General features: G+C 34.1%; 1 protein-coding gene across 1 annotated transcript in view; it reads left to right on the top strand.

Moving 5' to 3' along the window:
• Positions 1–15,100, top strand: part of LOC136856173 (nephrin-like) — a 112,477-nt gene extending 97,377 nt beyond the window's left edge. Inside the window, exons 10-15 of the mRNA XM_067133841.1 lie at positions 4,748–4,856; positions 6,779–6,963; positions 7,074–7,269; positions 8,560–8,897; positions 10,249–10,319; positions 13,509–15,100. Of these exons, the coding sequence (XP_066989942.1) occupies positions 4,748–4,856; positions 6,779–6,963; positions 7,074–7,269; positions 8,560–8,897; positions 10,249–10,319; positions 13,509–14,198 (1,589 nt within the window). The 3' untranslated portion in view covers positions 14,199–15,100. The remainder of the gene's footprint in view (positions 1–4,747; positions 4,857–6,778; positions 6,964–7,073; positions 7,270–8,559; positions 8,898–10,248; positions 10,320–13,508) is intronic.
• The last annotated feature ends 3,562 nt before the right edge of the window (positions 15,101–18,662 follow it).

The raw sequence follows: 18,662 nt of genomic DNA, 5'->3' as shown, positions 1-18,662 counted from the left end.
ATTAACCTTTTTAGGTACATAGCGTTATCTCGATTTATTCGAAATGATTAAAGTTAGTTGAGAGAGAAAGAGAGAGAGAGAGAGAGAAGAAAAGTAACAGTCTTTCCCTATCCATAGAGAGGGAGAGAGAGAGAGGAAATGTAACAGCCTTCCCCATCCACACACAGAGAGAGAGAGAGAGAGAGAGAGAGAGAGAGAGAGAGAGAGAGAGAGAGAGATTTTCCGATTCCCAACCCTGAGCAAATTGTATACATGCACTCTGATACAATAACATCATGATTATCCCCTCTCATTGAACCTGACTGGATAGAGAGAGAGAGAGAGAGAGAGAGAGAGAGAGAGAGAGAGAGAGAGACCTCTTCATCTCAGCTTGTACATGTTGTTGTGTAATCCATCCATCATCTCTTTATTTCAATTAGAAGTAGCCATGTTAATCAGCTTATCCCTCGAGATTACACGCTGATGGCTAGCTGTAAGCTAATCCTGTTTGCTCGAATCGACTCTTGACAGTTGCCTGTTCGTTGTTTAGCTGCTAATTTGTCGATTGCTTGTTGCGAGTGGCCCTTTCTCTCTCTCTCTCTCTCTCTCTCTCTCTCTCTCTCTCTCTCTCTCTCTCTCTCTCTCTCTTTGAATCTCAGTGTTGGCTGAGATGAGTGGTAAGAGAGATACCGCGGTGTTTATAGCAGGTTCTGAACGCTGTTTGATTGATCTTCTTGGTAATTAGAGAACTTGGCAACTTTGATCTGGTTTGGCGCGCTATTTGTTGCTTTCTGTTTAAACGAGGCCGTCCAATCATTTATTGAAAGGTATATTTGAGACTCTGGGATTATCTAGGCTAACCTGACTTTGTTTAACACGGCCTTGTATTTAAACAAGATCGTTCAATCACTTATTAAAGGGTACTTGAGAACCTGAGAATTATCAAGCCTAACCTAATTTTTCTTAACCTGACTTTTTTGTAAACTCACATTATCTTAACCTTACTAAATATATCTTTACAGTTGTTATAATCTGACTATAATTATGGCATTAGATTGAATAAAAGAATTGTAATTTTACAGTTTAAAGTACAAACTTATGAGACGTTTTAGCCAAAATGCTTAATTCTCCAGGCTAACAGAAGATGGCCTCATTGTGCATATTTCTAGTCACAAAGACGATTCAGTTTTGAGCAGAATGACGGAAGCTTTTTAGTTTCTTGTAAAAGATAACTATTGTGCCGGCTTTGTCTGTCCGTCCGCACTTTATCTGTCCGCCCTCAGATCTTAAAAACTACTGAGGCTAGAGGGCTGCAAATTGGTATGTTGATCATCCACCCTCCAGTCATCAAACATACCAAATTGCAGCCCTCTATCCTCAGTAGTTTTTATTTGATTTAAAGTTAAAGTTAGCCATAATCGTGCATCTGGCAACGATATAGGCCAGGCCACCACCGCCCCGTGGTTAAAGTTTCATGGGCCGCGGCTCATACAGCATTATATCGAGACCACCGAAAGATAAATCTATTTACGGTGGCCTTGATTATACAATGTACAGAAAACTCGATTGTGCCGAAGAACCTTCTGGGCATTTTTTACTTGTTTATTATCAAATTCCACCTGACATTTACACAAACTCTACAAATCTGCTTGGGTTCAAAATGAAGCCACAATGATTCATTGATAAATATAATTTTTTCTTATGAATGAAATAAAATTACGAGTGTATGTCAATTCAGATTAGAATCTTATACTGGGTTTAAGCTTAAGTCAGCCTAGAGGCTGACCTAAGCTCAAACCCAGTGAGATAATGGACTCACCCAAAACTGAGAGACTTTCGTGGTTCTTTTTCCGGCCGCTAGATGGCATCGGACGTCACTTCTGAGAGGAAAATACAAGGACTTAAGAAATACTAATCTGATGACAAGGGGACTTAGGAATTTAAACTGACAGCTGAAGACATTCTCCTAATTAGTTGAACACTGATTTCAGATGGTTTTTATAGATATTTAATTTATTTTCATCCTTAGAGACACAGCTATTCAATGGCACATAGCTGATTTCTCGAAAATTAGTCCTTATGTTAAAGGATCTTAAGGAATATAAAAAAAGGAATGTTTTGTGAATTCCAAATTCCTTTACTTTCTCAGATGAACTTTGACCCAGAAATTAAAAAAAAAATATATAAAGATACCACAGAATTTTATTTCCAATAATAAAACTCTTTATTTTTCCCACAAAAGACAATTGTGATTTAAATAATTATGTTTTTGTATATTTTTTTCTTGTTTGTAAACATTATTTTTGTATACATGTAAAATATTTTTCTATTTGTTTGTGTATTGTAGTTTTTAATCTTTGTTCCATTCCTCTTTTTGATATTGATTTTTTCTTGTGGCATGTCAACATTCTTTTAATAATAATAATAATAATAATAATAATAATAATAATAATAATAATAATAATAATAATAATAATAATAATAATAATAATAATAATAACAAACTTAAACCTTAGCAACTTCACTCACATCAAACTGGAAGCCCCATAACATTTAACTTTTTATAGGCACAGGCCATAGGAGAGGCGAAATGTATTGCCTAAGGTTGTCCCAATAATTTCTTTAGCCCGAGTTCTTTGGGAGCAAATAAATTAAGGTGTTTCCTTCATATATAACTTCTCTTCAAAGTGTTGCTACAAGATATTTTCAAAGAGAAGTGAGACAGGGACGGGAGATGCTTTTAGTAGTATGTGTGTGTGTTTGCTTGTGTGAATTTTAGGATAGCTGAAAGAGGGTCAAATAGAATTGGATGAAACTTTGTGGATAGGGTCAATAGGTGGCCTTTTCGAGGTCATTAAGTTTTTGGGGAAGTCAGGTCAGTTGGCGCGATAAACAAACGTCTAAATAAATGAAGAGATAAGTAAATAAGTCCAAAACAAGGCTAAATAAAAATAATTAGAACATTAAAGAATATAGTAAAAATCATAACAATAAACAAACGTGAAAATAAATAAACAGATGATGAAATAAGGCCAAAACGTGAATAAGTAGAGGAACTAATTAAAATTGTAACAATAAACAAACAGAAACGAAGTAAGAGAAAGAGAAACATAAAGAAATGACGACCAAAGGAAACATCAACATCAACATCATCTTCTTCTTCTTTGTCGCCTTCTTAAGAAACTTGGGCAAATCAGACGACGCCAGAGAGAGAGAGAGAGAGAGAGAGAGAGAGAGAGAGAGAGAGAGAGAGAGAGAGAGAAATCCCAGCGTCTTCTCTCATCATCTCGCAGCGAGATGGGATCCGGCGTAATTCCTAGTGCCAGAGGAGGAATAAGGAATTCCGGGATTTTCCTGGATTCCAGGATTTTCCAGGATTCCAGGATCTTCCCAAAACAAAGATCTGATGTTGTTAAGATTAATTCCCGTCGATTAAAGGAATCGTCCTCCTTCTCAATCGACGCCGGTTATTGTCGAATTTTGGCGATGGCGAATTGGGAGTCTGTCCTAATTTTTTTTTTTTTTTGGGCTGTTTGTCTGTGAAGGTAATTGTCTCTCTCTCTGGCCTTTCTGTACACGTCTGTTTCACCCTTTCTCTTTCTCTCTTTCTCTCTCTCTCTCTCTCTCCTAGATTATAATGTTTGTCTGTTTTCTACCTCTCTCTCTCTCCCTACATCTCTCTTCTTCCCATTTTTCCAACATCCTACTGCTTTGTTCGTATCTCTCTCTCTCTCTCTCTCTCTCTCTCTCTCTCTCTCTCTCTCTCTCTCTCTCTCGTTTTCCGCGATTCTCTTTTCATCTTTTGTTCTTTCTTTGTCTCTCTTAATCACAGTCCCTATTCCAGTATCTTGTGTACCTCTCTCTCTCTCTCTCTCTCTCTCTCTCTCTCTCTCTCTCTCTCTCTCTCTCTCTCTGCAATTCTGATTGTGTTCCTTTCTCATTCTTGCGCGCTCTCTCTCTCTCTCTCTATCTATATCCGAGTTTCCTGCTTACCACCCTCTCTCTCTCTCTCTCTCTCTCTCTCTCCAGTCAGCACTTCTCTCACAAGCGTCTGAGAGCTCCTTCCAACCTCTTCACTTATCGGGAACGTTGTTCAGACCAAGTAATTAACCAGCTGAGTAATTCAACTCCCCTTTTCACCTCTCCAAAAAGAACAAAAAAGAAAGAAAGAAAGAGAATTTCTGATCCATAAATCAATGTTCTTTGGATGAATGAGGCTGAGTTTAGCAGTTTGTTAAAATTTTTACTTATTTTTTTATTGAGCTATAAATTTTACCATTTTTTTTTTTTTGCATCTTCAGGATGTAAATTAATTTTGATTTACGATGGGAATTGGTTGGTTATTTTCCCATGCTATTTTTGGTTTTGTATATTATTATGCTTTCCTGATTTCAGAAAACCTTCAGAGGAATGAAGTTAATGGTAATATATGTATATATACATATATAACACATATGTATATATATTGTATATTACATATGTATATATATATATATATATATATATACATATATATATATATATATATATATATATATATATATATATATATATATATATATATATATATATATGTAGTATGTAAATATACTCTTCATTTATGTTAAGAATGATCTGGCCAAAGCTCCTTTCAGTCTTGTAAATCAAAGTACCTTCTCCATTTCAGAAAGCCCTCAGAAGAGAGAACCTGTCTGATAATATCTGTTTATAAATTCAGGTAAATCCTTTAAAATCCATCTAAAATGTAATCCTTTTTTCCCTTTAACAGTTCCTCCCGTCTGCGCCCCCGGGCAGCAGACGGTATTTGGGGCAGCGAGGCACGAATTACTGTATGTGCCCTGTCAAGTTGCATCGTACCCACAACCGACTTCGTTCAGGTATGGAAAGAGGTCATTCTCTCTCTCTCTCTCTCTCTCTCTCTCTCTCTCTCTCTAAGTCCTGGAACCTTCCTAGGAGGCCTAGCCTGGCATTGAGAGACCCTGTTACTGAAAGGTTGGACTGACTAGCCCATCTCTCTCTTTCTCTCTCTCTCCCTCTCTCTCTCTCTCCTCGATTTCAATAAGCCCAGTGTGAGATGTCGTTCTGATGCGCCCGAGGAATTCTGGGTTCCTGTCAGAACACAAACATACACACACACACATATACACACATACACAGCATCTCCACAGGTTTCCCCTTCAAGTGTGTCATTCATTTGAAGTGTGTTGGAGGCACTACTAGCTGTGTTTGTGTATGTGTGTGTGTGTGTGTATTAGAGGACTGGATATATCTCTGGGAATGTTTGCTATGGAATCTGAGATATATTCTTGTAGTTTTGTATATTAGTAGATTTTGACTGAATTAAGACAGCTATTTGAATATGATGCAGTTGAAGAGACAGTATAATAATAATAATAATAATAATAATAATAATAATAATAATAATAATAATAATAATAATAATAATAATAATAATAATAATAATAATAATAATAATAATAATAATAATAAGTAAATTTGGAATAACTTTGATATGTAGATTTTCGAACGAAAAACAAAACAAATATCGTAAATACACTTTGATTCGTTTTGTAGTGGGGACTGAAATATACTGAAAAATGTATATTAGGAAGCATATTGTGGAGACTGTAGCACACAGTAAAAAAAACTGCAAAGGTTTTATGAAATCGACACAATACATATTAATAAAAAATTTTCACTTCCACCTTTCAGAAACTTATGTTTCAAAATATATTTCATAAGTCAGCTGCAAAATATGAATTCATGAAATGTTTGTCAAATAAATTTCAGTGTATTTTCATACAGGCAAAACAATTTGAACGAGTTTCTTTAAAAGTTTGGGTAAGTTTGGTAATAATACATGAATGAATCTAAATCATATTCTGATAAAATCACGATTCGTTTTAGAATGAATTTATTAAGTCAATTTTGAAAGATGACAGAAGAAATATTCAGTTTCCAAATTCACGGAGGAGTCTCAGAGTAAACTTCATTTTAAACCCTCCTGTAAATTTTCTGGAATAAACCTGATGTTTATTGGCACCAGAACGAATTTGCTCGTTGCGAATAAACTTCCTCCCGGCTGTCGTGTCGGAGCCAGGAACTTTTCTTGCAATAAACTTTTGGCTTCGCGTCATCAAAAATCGAGATTGAATGCAGAAGCTGTTGGCACGTTTTTTAATGTATATATATATATATATATATATATATATATATATATATATATATATATATATATATATATATAGATGTATGTATATAATTAATAACTGGACCTTCTTTAAACAGGATGGTATCTAACAGAGATTTTTATTCAAATAAAGTTACTGGCTTTCAAGGACCTTCTGTCCTCATCGTCTGGTAGACGTGTGCATATATATATATATATATATATATATATATATATATATATATATATATATATATGTATATATATACATATATATATATATATATATATATATATATATATATATATATATATATATATATATATATATATATATATATATACATATACATACATATTGTGTGGTACCGTGGTTAGTTGGCATTTGCTAGGATCGACTTTGCTCCCATACTATCACTTAGCTACCTACGGGAACCAGCATCTGTTGGGTCAAGAAAAATAGGCATGGGTCGAGCAACCTCACCCCTGAAAGAGTTGCAGAGAAACCAGGAGGCTGTGTCCTTCTGGTGTGTGTGTTTGTGTGTGAGAGTGACTTAAGAAGAGAGAAATTATTATTCCTACCTACAAATCCTAACCTAACCTAACCTAACCTAACCTAACCTACTTCAGATGGGCAGTGAACACCACCTCAGACCTCGTCGACATAGCCCTGGGGCACTCCACGCGAACCGGAAGTGTCAGCACCTTGAGGTACACCCCCCAGACAGCCATGGATTTCGGTGACCTCCTCTGCTGGGCCAGTAACGAAGTGGGTACCCAGAGGACGCCCTGCGTTTTCCGGGTGATTCCTGCAGGTAGGATCAGTGGAGATACAGCAGGTGAATTATAGAGTGTATTCGGGTCCTCACTACCTTGACTTTCAGAGCGACTCAGGTCTAACTGTTTTTCCCTCTCGGTTTACCAGCCAAACCTGAAGCGGTCACGGACTGCCTTGCGGAAAGGAACGCAAGCATGCCCTTCAACCACGTCGTCGTCGTCTGCACCGAGGGTTGGGGTGGGGGCCTGAACCAGTCCTTCACCCTGGAGGTGAGGCAACAGGCTACTGAAGAAGTGCTGGAGAAGTTCAGTCTGGCTACTCACCCTACCTTTGTCATTACTGGGTGAGTTTCTGAGTTTTTTGGAAATTGTGGGAAATTTGGGGGTCCTAATTTCAGTTTGTCAGTCTGGCGGTGAGGTGATAGTCTACAGCAAAGGAACAAAGAAGTTCAGCAGGATTGCTTTTAATATTTTGGTGGAAATTTGAAAATTTTAGAAATTTATGATAGGGGTCCTAAACTAATTGTTCACCTTGAGTATTGTAGATTTTCATTTTAAAATTATAATCTGGGCGTTTCACTTTGAAGGTAACTTGTTCATCAATGTGTGGATTCTTGTTTAAAATATCTAAAAACACGAAAGTTAAATTGATTTTTCTATACAACTTTGATTATTTTACAGAATTAAATGATTATTCATTTAATTCATACTAGCATTAAGAAATAATTTATTTTTTTAGTTAGCTATTCATTTGTATAAGATCAGCTATTCTCAAGCAAATAAAGACTTATAATCGATATTCTGTATGTACTTATTTTTATAAAGATTACTATTAAGTCAAAATTAAAATTAAAGTAAAAATTATCTTACAGATTTGTTCTACTCTACAGGAAACATTACAATTCCCTCATTCTTATTGACAGAACCAACAACAGTCTGAAGACTAAATCACTAAACATCAAATTGAATTAACCTAGAAGCCAAGTTGACTTTTGGCCAATTTTAAATTGAATTAAACTTAAGTCTTACTGATCTTCTCGACAGAGTTCTAAATGTCAAACATGCAGGCTTCACTTTGTTGCTTTTGCAGTGGGATTAATGGGTGCTCCACTGGATACAATATTCATGCGTTTAAACGCACACAAAAATGCTGAAAGAGAATATTTTACAAGTTTAGATAAAACTCCTTTTTTGCTAAAGGATTGTCGCCATTGTGTTAAGTATTAGTGCTATGTTCCTGAATTTTAAGAAATAAAGGTTTGGTGTTTGTTGTCTAGTACCAAAATCTTTCTGACGTTCAGAATCTTTGTCGGTCTCAAGGGTCTTCAAGATGTCTGCCATTTTGAACATATAAATCTTCATTTAAGGTCGTTTGAATCTTTTTAAGTCTTGCAAAGGAACAAACGTTCGAATTTTGTTTGCTAAGAAAGCGTCTTTCTTTGTCCAGCATCGTTTGGTAAGCTGTGAAGTCTTAGACAGTAAACTGGGACACATGTTTTTCAGAGCCTTCTACAAATGGTGGCTCACGCAGACATGACCTGAGGTAACTACTGATTTGACAGGTGTTCCTGAGCCTTGGTAGACATTACACTTCAAAAACAACCACTTTGAGGCTGCCATTCTCTCATTCTCAGGCTAAAGCTGGGAGTACCTTACCTCCTGACAATCACAGCTGCTAACAGTCGAGGTTCGAGCCCCCCAGTCACCGTGGCTTACACAGCACCTGAAGCCTCGGCAGATAAGGTCATCTCGTCCCCAGAAGAGGAGGAGGAGGTATCCTTCACGCCCATGGTGTTGGTCCTGGTGGGCGTCCTGTTGGGCGTGGCGACCTGCGTGGGGGTGGGCGTCTTCGTAGCCAAGAAGGGACGGTGGAGGAGGAACGCCCAGCTGAAAATGGGCGGGTATTCGTCCTCTTCTCTCAAAGATCTTCAGGACGGGCAGGACTTGCCTACGATTGTTTGTCTAAACAAAGGTAAAATTGGGAACTTATTTATTCACTAGTATTTTACATTGCAAGTTCATCAGTTTAATAAAAGACACATTTTTAATGCTTGGTGAATATCTTAGTTCACTCTGCATGCTTTTGTTTGGTCTCTAAAGCTTATGCATCGTCCTTCAAAGCCAATATCTGTTTTTGCAACGCGTTCCGTGGATGGGGCTCACTGTAGGCGGCAGTGCTACGAGCTTTTTTGCAGTAATCCTTTGACCTGTAATTTTTGCTGTCCACTTTCTTTAACTCCATTTTCATCTAATTTTTCTTTCTGTGAAAGCCCAGGAGTGGGACGTATGGTCTCGTAACAGTTTATAGATATGATAATATTAAAATGCTGTAACTTTTGACTTATTAAATAATTCCTTATAATTCATTGGTTTTGAATTATTTATAGTCATTTGAATATCATAATTATTTTTCCATCTCCAAGACAATTATTTCACAAAATATCAATAAAAATATCATTTTGAATAAAATAGAAACTTTATTTTGTTAAGATTAATAAAAAAATAATCCACTTTCACATAACACATTAGCCAGAACTTCATGAATAAAAAGTAATTAATTTGCAATATGATTAAAAATTACAATAATTCTATTTCTTATACCAATGAAATAATTATATTAAAACTGGATTACTTTCACCCAAATTTCTCTCAATAAAATCTGATGATAGAAAACGGGGAAGTAGTGTTGCAGATGAGGGGAAATTGTGGTTATAGGATCACAAACTAAATCAGTGGCCCCTAAGGGAAATATATTTCAAGGGAATGTATCTTTTGGCAAAGAGGAGCTGTGTTATTCCCCTAGTGTTTAGGGAATGTCCCTAGCTTCTAAGTTATAATTTTCTTATTATTATTATTATTATTATTTTTTATTATCATTATTATTATTATTGTTTTTGTTGCTTATTTTTTCTTATTTTGGAAAAACTCTTATTATTATTATTATTATTATTATTATTATTATTATTATTATTATTATTATTATTACTATTATTATTATTATTATTATTATTTTGATAATAATAATAATCATCTAATATAATAATAATAATAATAATAATAATAATAATAATAATAATAATAATAATAATAATAATAATAATAATGGTTCTTCTTCTTCTTCTTCTTCTTCTTATATTATTATTATTATTATTATTATTATTATTATTATTATTATTATTATTATTATTATTATTATTATTATTATCCAATTCCTTTTGTCATTATTTCCCATTATTATTATTATTATTATTATTATTATTATTATTATTATTATTATTATTATTATTATTATTATTATTATTATAACTTTCTCCCCCCCTCAGACGACGTGATTAGGAACGGGAATGGGTCGCCACTTTCTCTTTACGAAAGTCCAGGAAAGCTTCTCAACAATGTAAGTTACAGAATCCCCAACTGAAAAAAAGAGGAATACAAAAATTCCTGTAATTTCAGTGTTAAATGAAGATGTTAATTTGTCTTGAGAGAGAGAAAAAGTAAGTCGTGCTGAGTTTTTTCCTTTCTCTATTTTCTCTCACTTTCTTTTACTTTCGTTTTTCCTTCGTCACTTTCTTTCTCACTCTGTTATCTATGGTGAGAGTTTTATTCTTAGTTTCTTTTTCTGATTTTGTTTTGAGGAAAAAAGTTTTTTTCCTTTATTTACTTTCTCTTACTTTCTTTTACTCTTGTTCCTAACTCTGTTTTCTCTTCCTCACTTTCTCTTATCACTCTGCTTTCTAGAGTGAAAGTTTTATTCTTAGTTTTTTTATGATTTTGTTTTTCCTTTTGGTCATACCTTTCTCTAGTGAAAGTTACTTAATGTTCCCTTACACTGTTTTTCCTTCTCTACTTTCTCTCTCCTTTCTCTGCTTTCTTTAGTGAAAGTTTCATTATTCGTTTTTTCCTCTTTTTAGATTTTTATGTATATTTTAGTTTGGTCTGCTTTCTTTTAGTGAAAATTACTTCAATATTTTCCTTCTTTATACTTTCTTTTTACTTTCTCTTCGCTTTCTATTATTTTCCAACTGCTGGTTTTGAAGAAAGCCAAGCCATGCTTTCATTCAGACCCTTATTTATTCATTTAAATTCTTTTTCTCTTGCTGAATATTTTCAATATATTTTCGCTTTGCCATACTTTCTAATTGTAATATTCCCCTTTCATTTCTCTCTTACTCATTTTGCTAAATAATTTTCATTTTCTTATTCATCTTTATTCAATTCTATTCTGTTCATTTTAATTATTATTGTTATAGATACCTTAATTCCCCTGATAGAAAATTGATTAAAAATAAAAGTTAGACATAAAAAAGGTGTATATTTAAAATACATAAATGGCAAATCTTTTCTTAGATTATTTTTTGAGTATTTTTTCTTTTGTTTGTAGTTATTTTATTCCTTTAAGTGTATTTCTGATGGCTGATTCTATTCATACTGACAACTGATTATGTTCTTAGATATTCTGTAAGAATATAAATAGTAATCTCCACATATTCTTAAAGTTGAAAACTACAAGTATGGTTTTATTATTATTATTATTATTATTATTATTATTATTATTATTTGTTGATTAGTTGAACAAATGATTTATTCATCTATTCTTCAACCAAATTTTGATTCATTTATTTATATCTATTTTTTCACAACAAAGCTATTTCTTAATAATAATAATAATAATAATAATAATAATAATAATAATAATAATAATAATAATAATAATAATGAAACGGCAGTATTAAAAAAAATATAAAAAACACCATCATAAGATTTCCAATATCCAATTTCAAGTTTTCAATTTCCAAAATTTCCAATTTTCAATTTTCAAAAGCATCTCACTTGACGTTCGAAGCTCAGGAAAATCGTAAATAAAAAGAGGATTTTTTCTATATATGTTTTGACATTTCATCCCATCCGTAGGGTCACCTGTCCGATGCCCCAGGGCATAAATTATTTGACAGAGAGAGTGAAAAGCCTTTTTATTGAAAATTCTGTTAGTGACGGGCCGGTCGATTCGATGCCTTAACTCTCTGCTTTTGCAGTTTCTAAATCTTTTAGGAGATTGAATTTTGGTTTTATGATTTGATTATACCCTTAGAAAGTTTTTTATAACCTGGTAAGGGTTTTTTTCCTGGCTTGGTAACTTAGGGCAAAGCTTCAAGCATAGATGTGGTTGGTTTTGTTAGGTTTTATTTTTTATATCAAATGTTTTTCTGTAAAGTGGAGAGAAGGAATGATGTTTGTTAGTGCTAATTTTGGTTAGTTTTTTATCATTTAATAGTATTTTTTTATGGAATATTTTTTTTTTACTTGTGGCTGAAAAACTTCTAATATATGCTCAAATGGAAACTGGTCTCTATAATGTAAAGGTATATTGGCCAGAATAGTTTTTCATGGTATATTTTTTTTTTTGCTTGTACCGCCCCCCAAAAAAAACTCATAATGAGGCAGTATTTTTCTCATTTTACAAAATTTTTCCTAATAGTTCTTTTTGTTACTAGTAACTGAAAAAAAAACTTCAAAATGGAGATCTGTTTTTTTAAGGGTAACTGGAAACATTTCCAAAATTAAATTTATTTTTTTTAGATGTTGTCTATAAATAATTATAATTTTGCTATGGTTTATCTTTTGCCAATTATAAACTATTTTTCAATTTCATAGTTGTGTTTCTGAGGATAATTTTGCATGCAATAAGTTTGTTATATCCGGAAAAAAAACTCTATTTGTATTTGCTTTAGAAGTGAAAATATTTGTTCAATACTTGTGGCATGAGTTTCACGCATCTGAACAGAACCATTGTTTACGTTTGATGTACAAGCAGCCTTCGTACTTCCCTTAGAAAATTATCGTACCTTTTAATGTATTATCTTTATAAGTACGTTTAAAGCTTCTGTCTATTAACGAGAATGAATAAATAGCTTTAGCACCTTTCTGTTACCTTTCTGTGTTATAGAAACGTAACTAAATAGCTCTCGTACCTCTCTTTAGAGTTCTTTTACTTATGCGTGATTGAATATGAACTCTCGTATGCCTTGGTAGATTATTGTGCTGTTAAATCCGTCCATTTTAGACCGGAGATTTTCCTTAATGTTTCAGTGACTGGTGAAAGCAAATGAAACTTTTTTTTTATGTGTTTGATGTTGATTTTTAAAAGAGGTAGGTGAAACTGTTTCGGAAACGCGGAAGGATGGAGAAAATTCTGTGCCCTTGATGTAGCAGCTTTGAGGGTTGATTAACCAGATAATATTGATGAGGAAAGTGGATAATAGATAAATAAATAAAAACGTTGGTTAATTATAAATGTACTTAATAAAAAACCTGAGTAAAATATATATATATATATATATATATATATATATATATATATATATATATATATATATATATATATATTATAAATAAGACTTTGATGAATCAATAAATGAATAAAGAGGGAAATAAATGAACAAAAAATACAAGAGTAAATAAACAAATAAAGAAGTTAATTACTCAATGAACAAGACTTCTTAGACTGTCATTCCAGCAAATAGTCACGTGACTTCTCCACCACCATCTTCACCTTCTTCTCCTTCTTCTTCTCCTTCTTCTGCAGCTCCACCGGAGTACAATGTCATTGGATAACGACATTTACATGATGAGCGACCAGATCTCCGTCTCCGACTGCAAGGCGCCCCTGGCGAGGACCGACTCCGTGGACGGCGGCTCCTCCCCGGCCTCCTCAGTTCGAATCCCCTCCGCAGCGTCGTCCACCGTCAGGATGGCCTACTCCCGACCGCCCTCCAGAGCCCCATCTTCAAGGCCGCCTTCCAGACCCACCTCCCGCCCGTCGTCGTTCAAGTCGAGGACGTCGATCCCTCTCAACGCCGACTACCTCCTGAGGGAGCACTTGCACCACCACCAGCAGCAGCAGGAGGAACTGTACCGACACCAGCAGGAGGTTCCTCTTCCTCCTCCGTCTCGCCACCACCACCACCACTACTTCAGGAGGGACGACAACGCCGGCTACCTGGCGAAGTCGTCCTACCTGCTCAGCGAGAACTACCTGCCGCCCTTGGACGGATACCTGATGGCGCACCACTACCTGGCGAAGAGCGACAACCTCCTGAAGGAGAGCTACCTGAAGAACAACGAGTTGCCCGATTACTACTACGGCGGGGTGCCTCCGCCCCACATCCAGACTATGGCCACATTCCGGAGGCAGCCCAAGTCGCAGGCGAGGATGATGCAGCAGCAGAACCTGCAGATGGAGTGGAGGAGCTGCGGGGATATGCAGCTGCTGTAAAGCGGCGTTTGTCGACGGACGCTGTAAAACATTTGTCGACCGCTGCTGTGAAACGGCATTTGTAGGCAAGCTGCTGTAAAACATTTGTCGACAGCTGCTGTAAAAAATTGTCGACAGTTGCTGTAAAACATTTGTCGACAGCTGCTGTAAAAAAATTGTCGACAGCTGCTGTAAAACATTTGTCGACAGCTGCTGTAAAACAGCATTTGTCGACAACTGCTCTAAAACATTTGTCAACAGCTGCTGTAAAACAGCATTTATCAACAACTGCTGTGAAACAGCATGTATCAACAGCTGCTGTAAAACAGGAGTTGTCGACAGCTACAGTAAAACATTTGTCGGCAGCTGGTGTGAAACAGCATTTGTCAACAACTGCTGTGAAACAGCATTTATCAACAACTGCTGTGAAACAGCATGTGTCAACAGCTGCTGTAAAACAGCATGTGTCAACAGCTCCTGTAAAACAGCATTTGTCGACAGCTGCTATAAAACAGTATTTGTAAACAGCTGCTGTTAACGTAATTTATAAACATCTGCTGTAAACAATTTATAAACAGCTGCTGTAAAAACAGTACTTGTAACAGCTGCTGTAAAACAGCATATATCAACAGCTGCTTTAAAACGGCATTTGTCAGCATCTGCTGTAAAACAGCATTTGTCAACAGTTGCTGTAAAACAGCATTTGCAGCACTGCTGCGCAGAAGTGTGGGAAAAAAATCCTAGTCCGTAGGAACTAAACTAAAATATAATATGAATATTCATATTTCTAGGAAAAATAATTATATAAATTTGATAAATAAAAAATGGCTCAGGACTTTATATAAAAAAAAACTTCGAAGACAGGTGTTCTTAAACATGTGTACTTAAGCCTGACCAGAATATTTATAGCAATGAAAGACAAACGATGAATAAAATGAAAGCGATAAAGGCACTGGGAAACAAGAAAGCAATAATAATAATAATAATAATAATAATAATAATAATAATAATAATAATAATAATAATAATAATAATAATAATAATAATAATAATAATAATTCAAGCAATACAAATTTGACATTTCTTAATCAAATCAAGAGGAAAGTAAACTTGAAAAAAAATGGCGTATGTGTACTTAGTGGAAAGATGAAAAGGAGATATGGAAAATAATGAATAAAGTTGAAAAAATGCCGTGAAAAGTGAAAATATGAATTAGTGATTTTTAAAAAAATGAGACAAAGGGTGGAATCTCTGAAAACAGAAAATAAACAGTGGGGGTGAGACAGGTTCTCTCGAATTATGTTTGAAATTCAAAAATGATTTTGAGGGAAGGAAATAATTTTGTGCCGAGGAAAAAATAGATTCTTTATGTTTAATAAGGAATTAATTTTTAAAAATTGCATTACAAGTCATAATTTGAACTAAAAGTTCCCTATTTAAAAGAAAAAATTATTACGAGAAATAACCTTCGATTGATATAATTTTTAGAAGTAATAGGTAATATTCTTCTATATTACTAAAAAATATTCTTCTTAAGTGCCATAGATATTAAGTCATAGATTCTTTCACATTTTATCAGGAATTTCATTCTATTTTATTTTTATTTATAAAAGGACATATACAGAATGGATTTCGCGTCAGTGCCGACGGGAGGGGCAACCAGATGCCCTTATTAGGAAAAAAAATAAATTGGGTTTCATTGAAAAGGAGGAAATTGGAAAACTTTTGCTGTGAAATTTGAAATTGTTGAAGAATATATTATTTATTCTCCTCCATTACTGACAGACGTATTATAAACTGAACAAAAAAAGAGAAAATCTTTAACATCTTCAAGAAAAATTGCATTGTGGGTAATAGAACGAATCTGAAGCTATATAGAAACAGAGAAAAATGACGTAAGATTAATAGAAAAGCCTTAATTGAATGATCCAGACTCGTTCCATTGAAGGCTGGGCGAAACAAGTCTAAAATGACTGGTGGAACCAATGCTGGAAAACTGGGTCTTACCCCAAATGAAACGAGATGATTTAAAGGAAAGATTCATATAAATCAGCTGAGCTAGAAGAGACGGGGGACTTCCAAAGCCTGGCTGAGACGGGGAACAAACAGTCTGCTGACCCCTGTGACCGGGATCAAGTCAGCAGAATGAAATGTTTGTTTGTAAACAAACACCTTTGTTGTTTACGTAGGAAAACGTTCATGATTTTCATGTTCTGTTGCGGGTAAACTCTTTGTTATGTGGTGTAGACTTGACTGGTTATCCTTCTCTGTTACTTGGGAAACTTCGTTATAGGATCAGAGTATTTTGAAATATATGTTTTTGTGAATTTCATATATATATATATATATATATATATATATATATATATATATATATATATATATATATATATATATATATATATATATGATTGCAACATACATCTCTTCATGTTACAAATTGTGTAATTTACAAAATGATAATCATAAATGAAATGTCATTTTTGCAGTCCTTTTTGTGTGATGTTGTAAAACTATGAATATATATATATATATATATATATATATATATATATATATATATATATATATATATATATATATATATATATATATATATATATATTAACACACCAACTTCTTGTTTATCATTTGTGTGACCAGACATGACCCATTTACGAATTTACAAACTCCTCCGACTGGACTGAGGTCATTTTGAGCTTAAATGCATGAAACCCCAACCCATGAACTTTCGTTGAAGCTAATAATTGTTTACAAGAATTTTTAATAGATCTCCATGTATGACATAACTGTAATGAGCTAAGGTCATGAAGTCAGTGCTGACCTGCCCTTCTGCCAGAATTGAAATCTTCGTCATAGATGGTCCCTTAAAATAGTTGTCAGTCGTTGTAATTCTTCGCGCACATCTCTCGTGGTATACCAGAAACCTGATAAACACAGACATGATACAAAATAATCTTAAATTTTAACTTGTTACTGTCAGTGAAAAATACTCATTCGTTCACAGCAATACGACCCTGTTATATATTTCTACTCGAAGTGTTCTGTAGCCACTAATTATCAGTAATTATGTGTGCATAATGAGAGTAATATTACATAATCATATGTTTGTACATAAGATGTTGTTTAATGACACCGTCGTAATTGTCACTCTTCGTTTCAGAATTTGTTCAAAGAGACAAATCCCTCAAAACAAACAATTTCACCCTTACTGGACGGGCATGCTCATATGAGGAGCTATAACAGCTTTTGAGCGAACGCCGGGCAAAACTCACGGCTCATGTTGACTTTACGTGTAAATAGAACGTTGTGAATGTATCCATATTTCTTTTCTGTGTAGGAATGAAAATCTACTGAATCACTAATGTTCGTAGTTCTATTTTTGCAGAGAGAAATCGTAGATATAGAGAATGTGGTCTGTTATGAAGGGAGATGGTAGAATGTAGGTGGTGTGGATATGATGTATATTTTGTTGTTATTTAAAAATGTTCAGTTTCGTGGAGAGCAGGTACAATGAAAAAGGATAAATGTTTGTTGTTTAAGGTTGAAATACAGTAAAATATAATGGCATGCATATATATATATATATATATATATATATATATATATATATATATATATATATATATATATGTATATTGTAAGAAATGACATGATAATTTTTAATTTTTGCTCAATTTGACAATGTTTATCTCACATAGGCAGGGAAAATGTGCTCAGAATTGTGGATAAATTCTATCCATTCAATTTTACACATATTATTTCAGATAATGCTGTACGGAGGCTGAATGGCAATAGGATATAAATATTCCTGAAAACATTTTAAAGCCGTATTGTCACTTAATGTCGTAAAATTATTTTTCTATAGATATCTTTCTTTCATCTACTACAGGTAAGAAAATTTTGAAACCCCCCAAAAAGTGTAAAAATCATTCCAGTTCCTAAGTATTTGAGACAATTGCTTCCATTGGGAAATATTCACTGAAGAATGCCTGACGAGCTGGGGAAACAGCTGTATCTAATTGTCATTATGAAATAAAGGAAATCTTGTAAAAGTTTTTCATGAATGGATTGGTGCTTACCATAACTGATCTTTCTGATATATTTGCTGATTTTTGGAATCTGGAATTGTAAAAATAAATCTCCAATGACTGAGAACAAAAAAACTGAGATATTGTCTCTTCAGTGTGGGCTATCATAATAGTGTTTAACATCGTGACGTTATGTGTCCTGTTTTTTTTTATCAAGAAAACACCCTTATTATTTTGACATGACCAACTGAATTATCACCTGATGCATTTTTAGATTTAAACATTTAGATTTTATTGTTATCATCAAGAGGATTAATCTTGTCTCAGCTAGGTCTTCAAATACATTATTGTTTAACATCATAATACCACAAACCCCGTTGTTTTGGTCAAGAAAATACCCTTCTTGTCTCACAAAGCGAGCCTGTTCCATGGCTGAATTAGCCAGATTCTCTGT

This window comes from Macrobrachium rosenbergii, chromosome 34 (genome assembly GCF_040412425.1).
Source record: "Macrobrachium rosenbergii isolate ZJJX-2024 chromosome 34, ASM4041242v1, whole genome shotgun sequence".
NCBI lineage: Eukaryota > Metazoa > Arthropoda > Malacostraca > Decapoda > Palaemonidae > Macrobrachium > Macrobrachium rosenbergii.
Note: the sequence above shows the minus strand (reverse complement) of the source record. Positions and strands in the feature narration are given on the sequence as shown.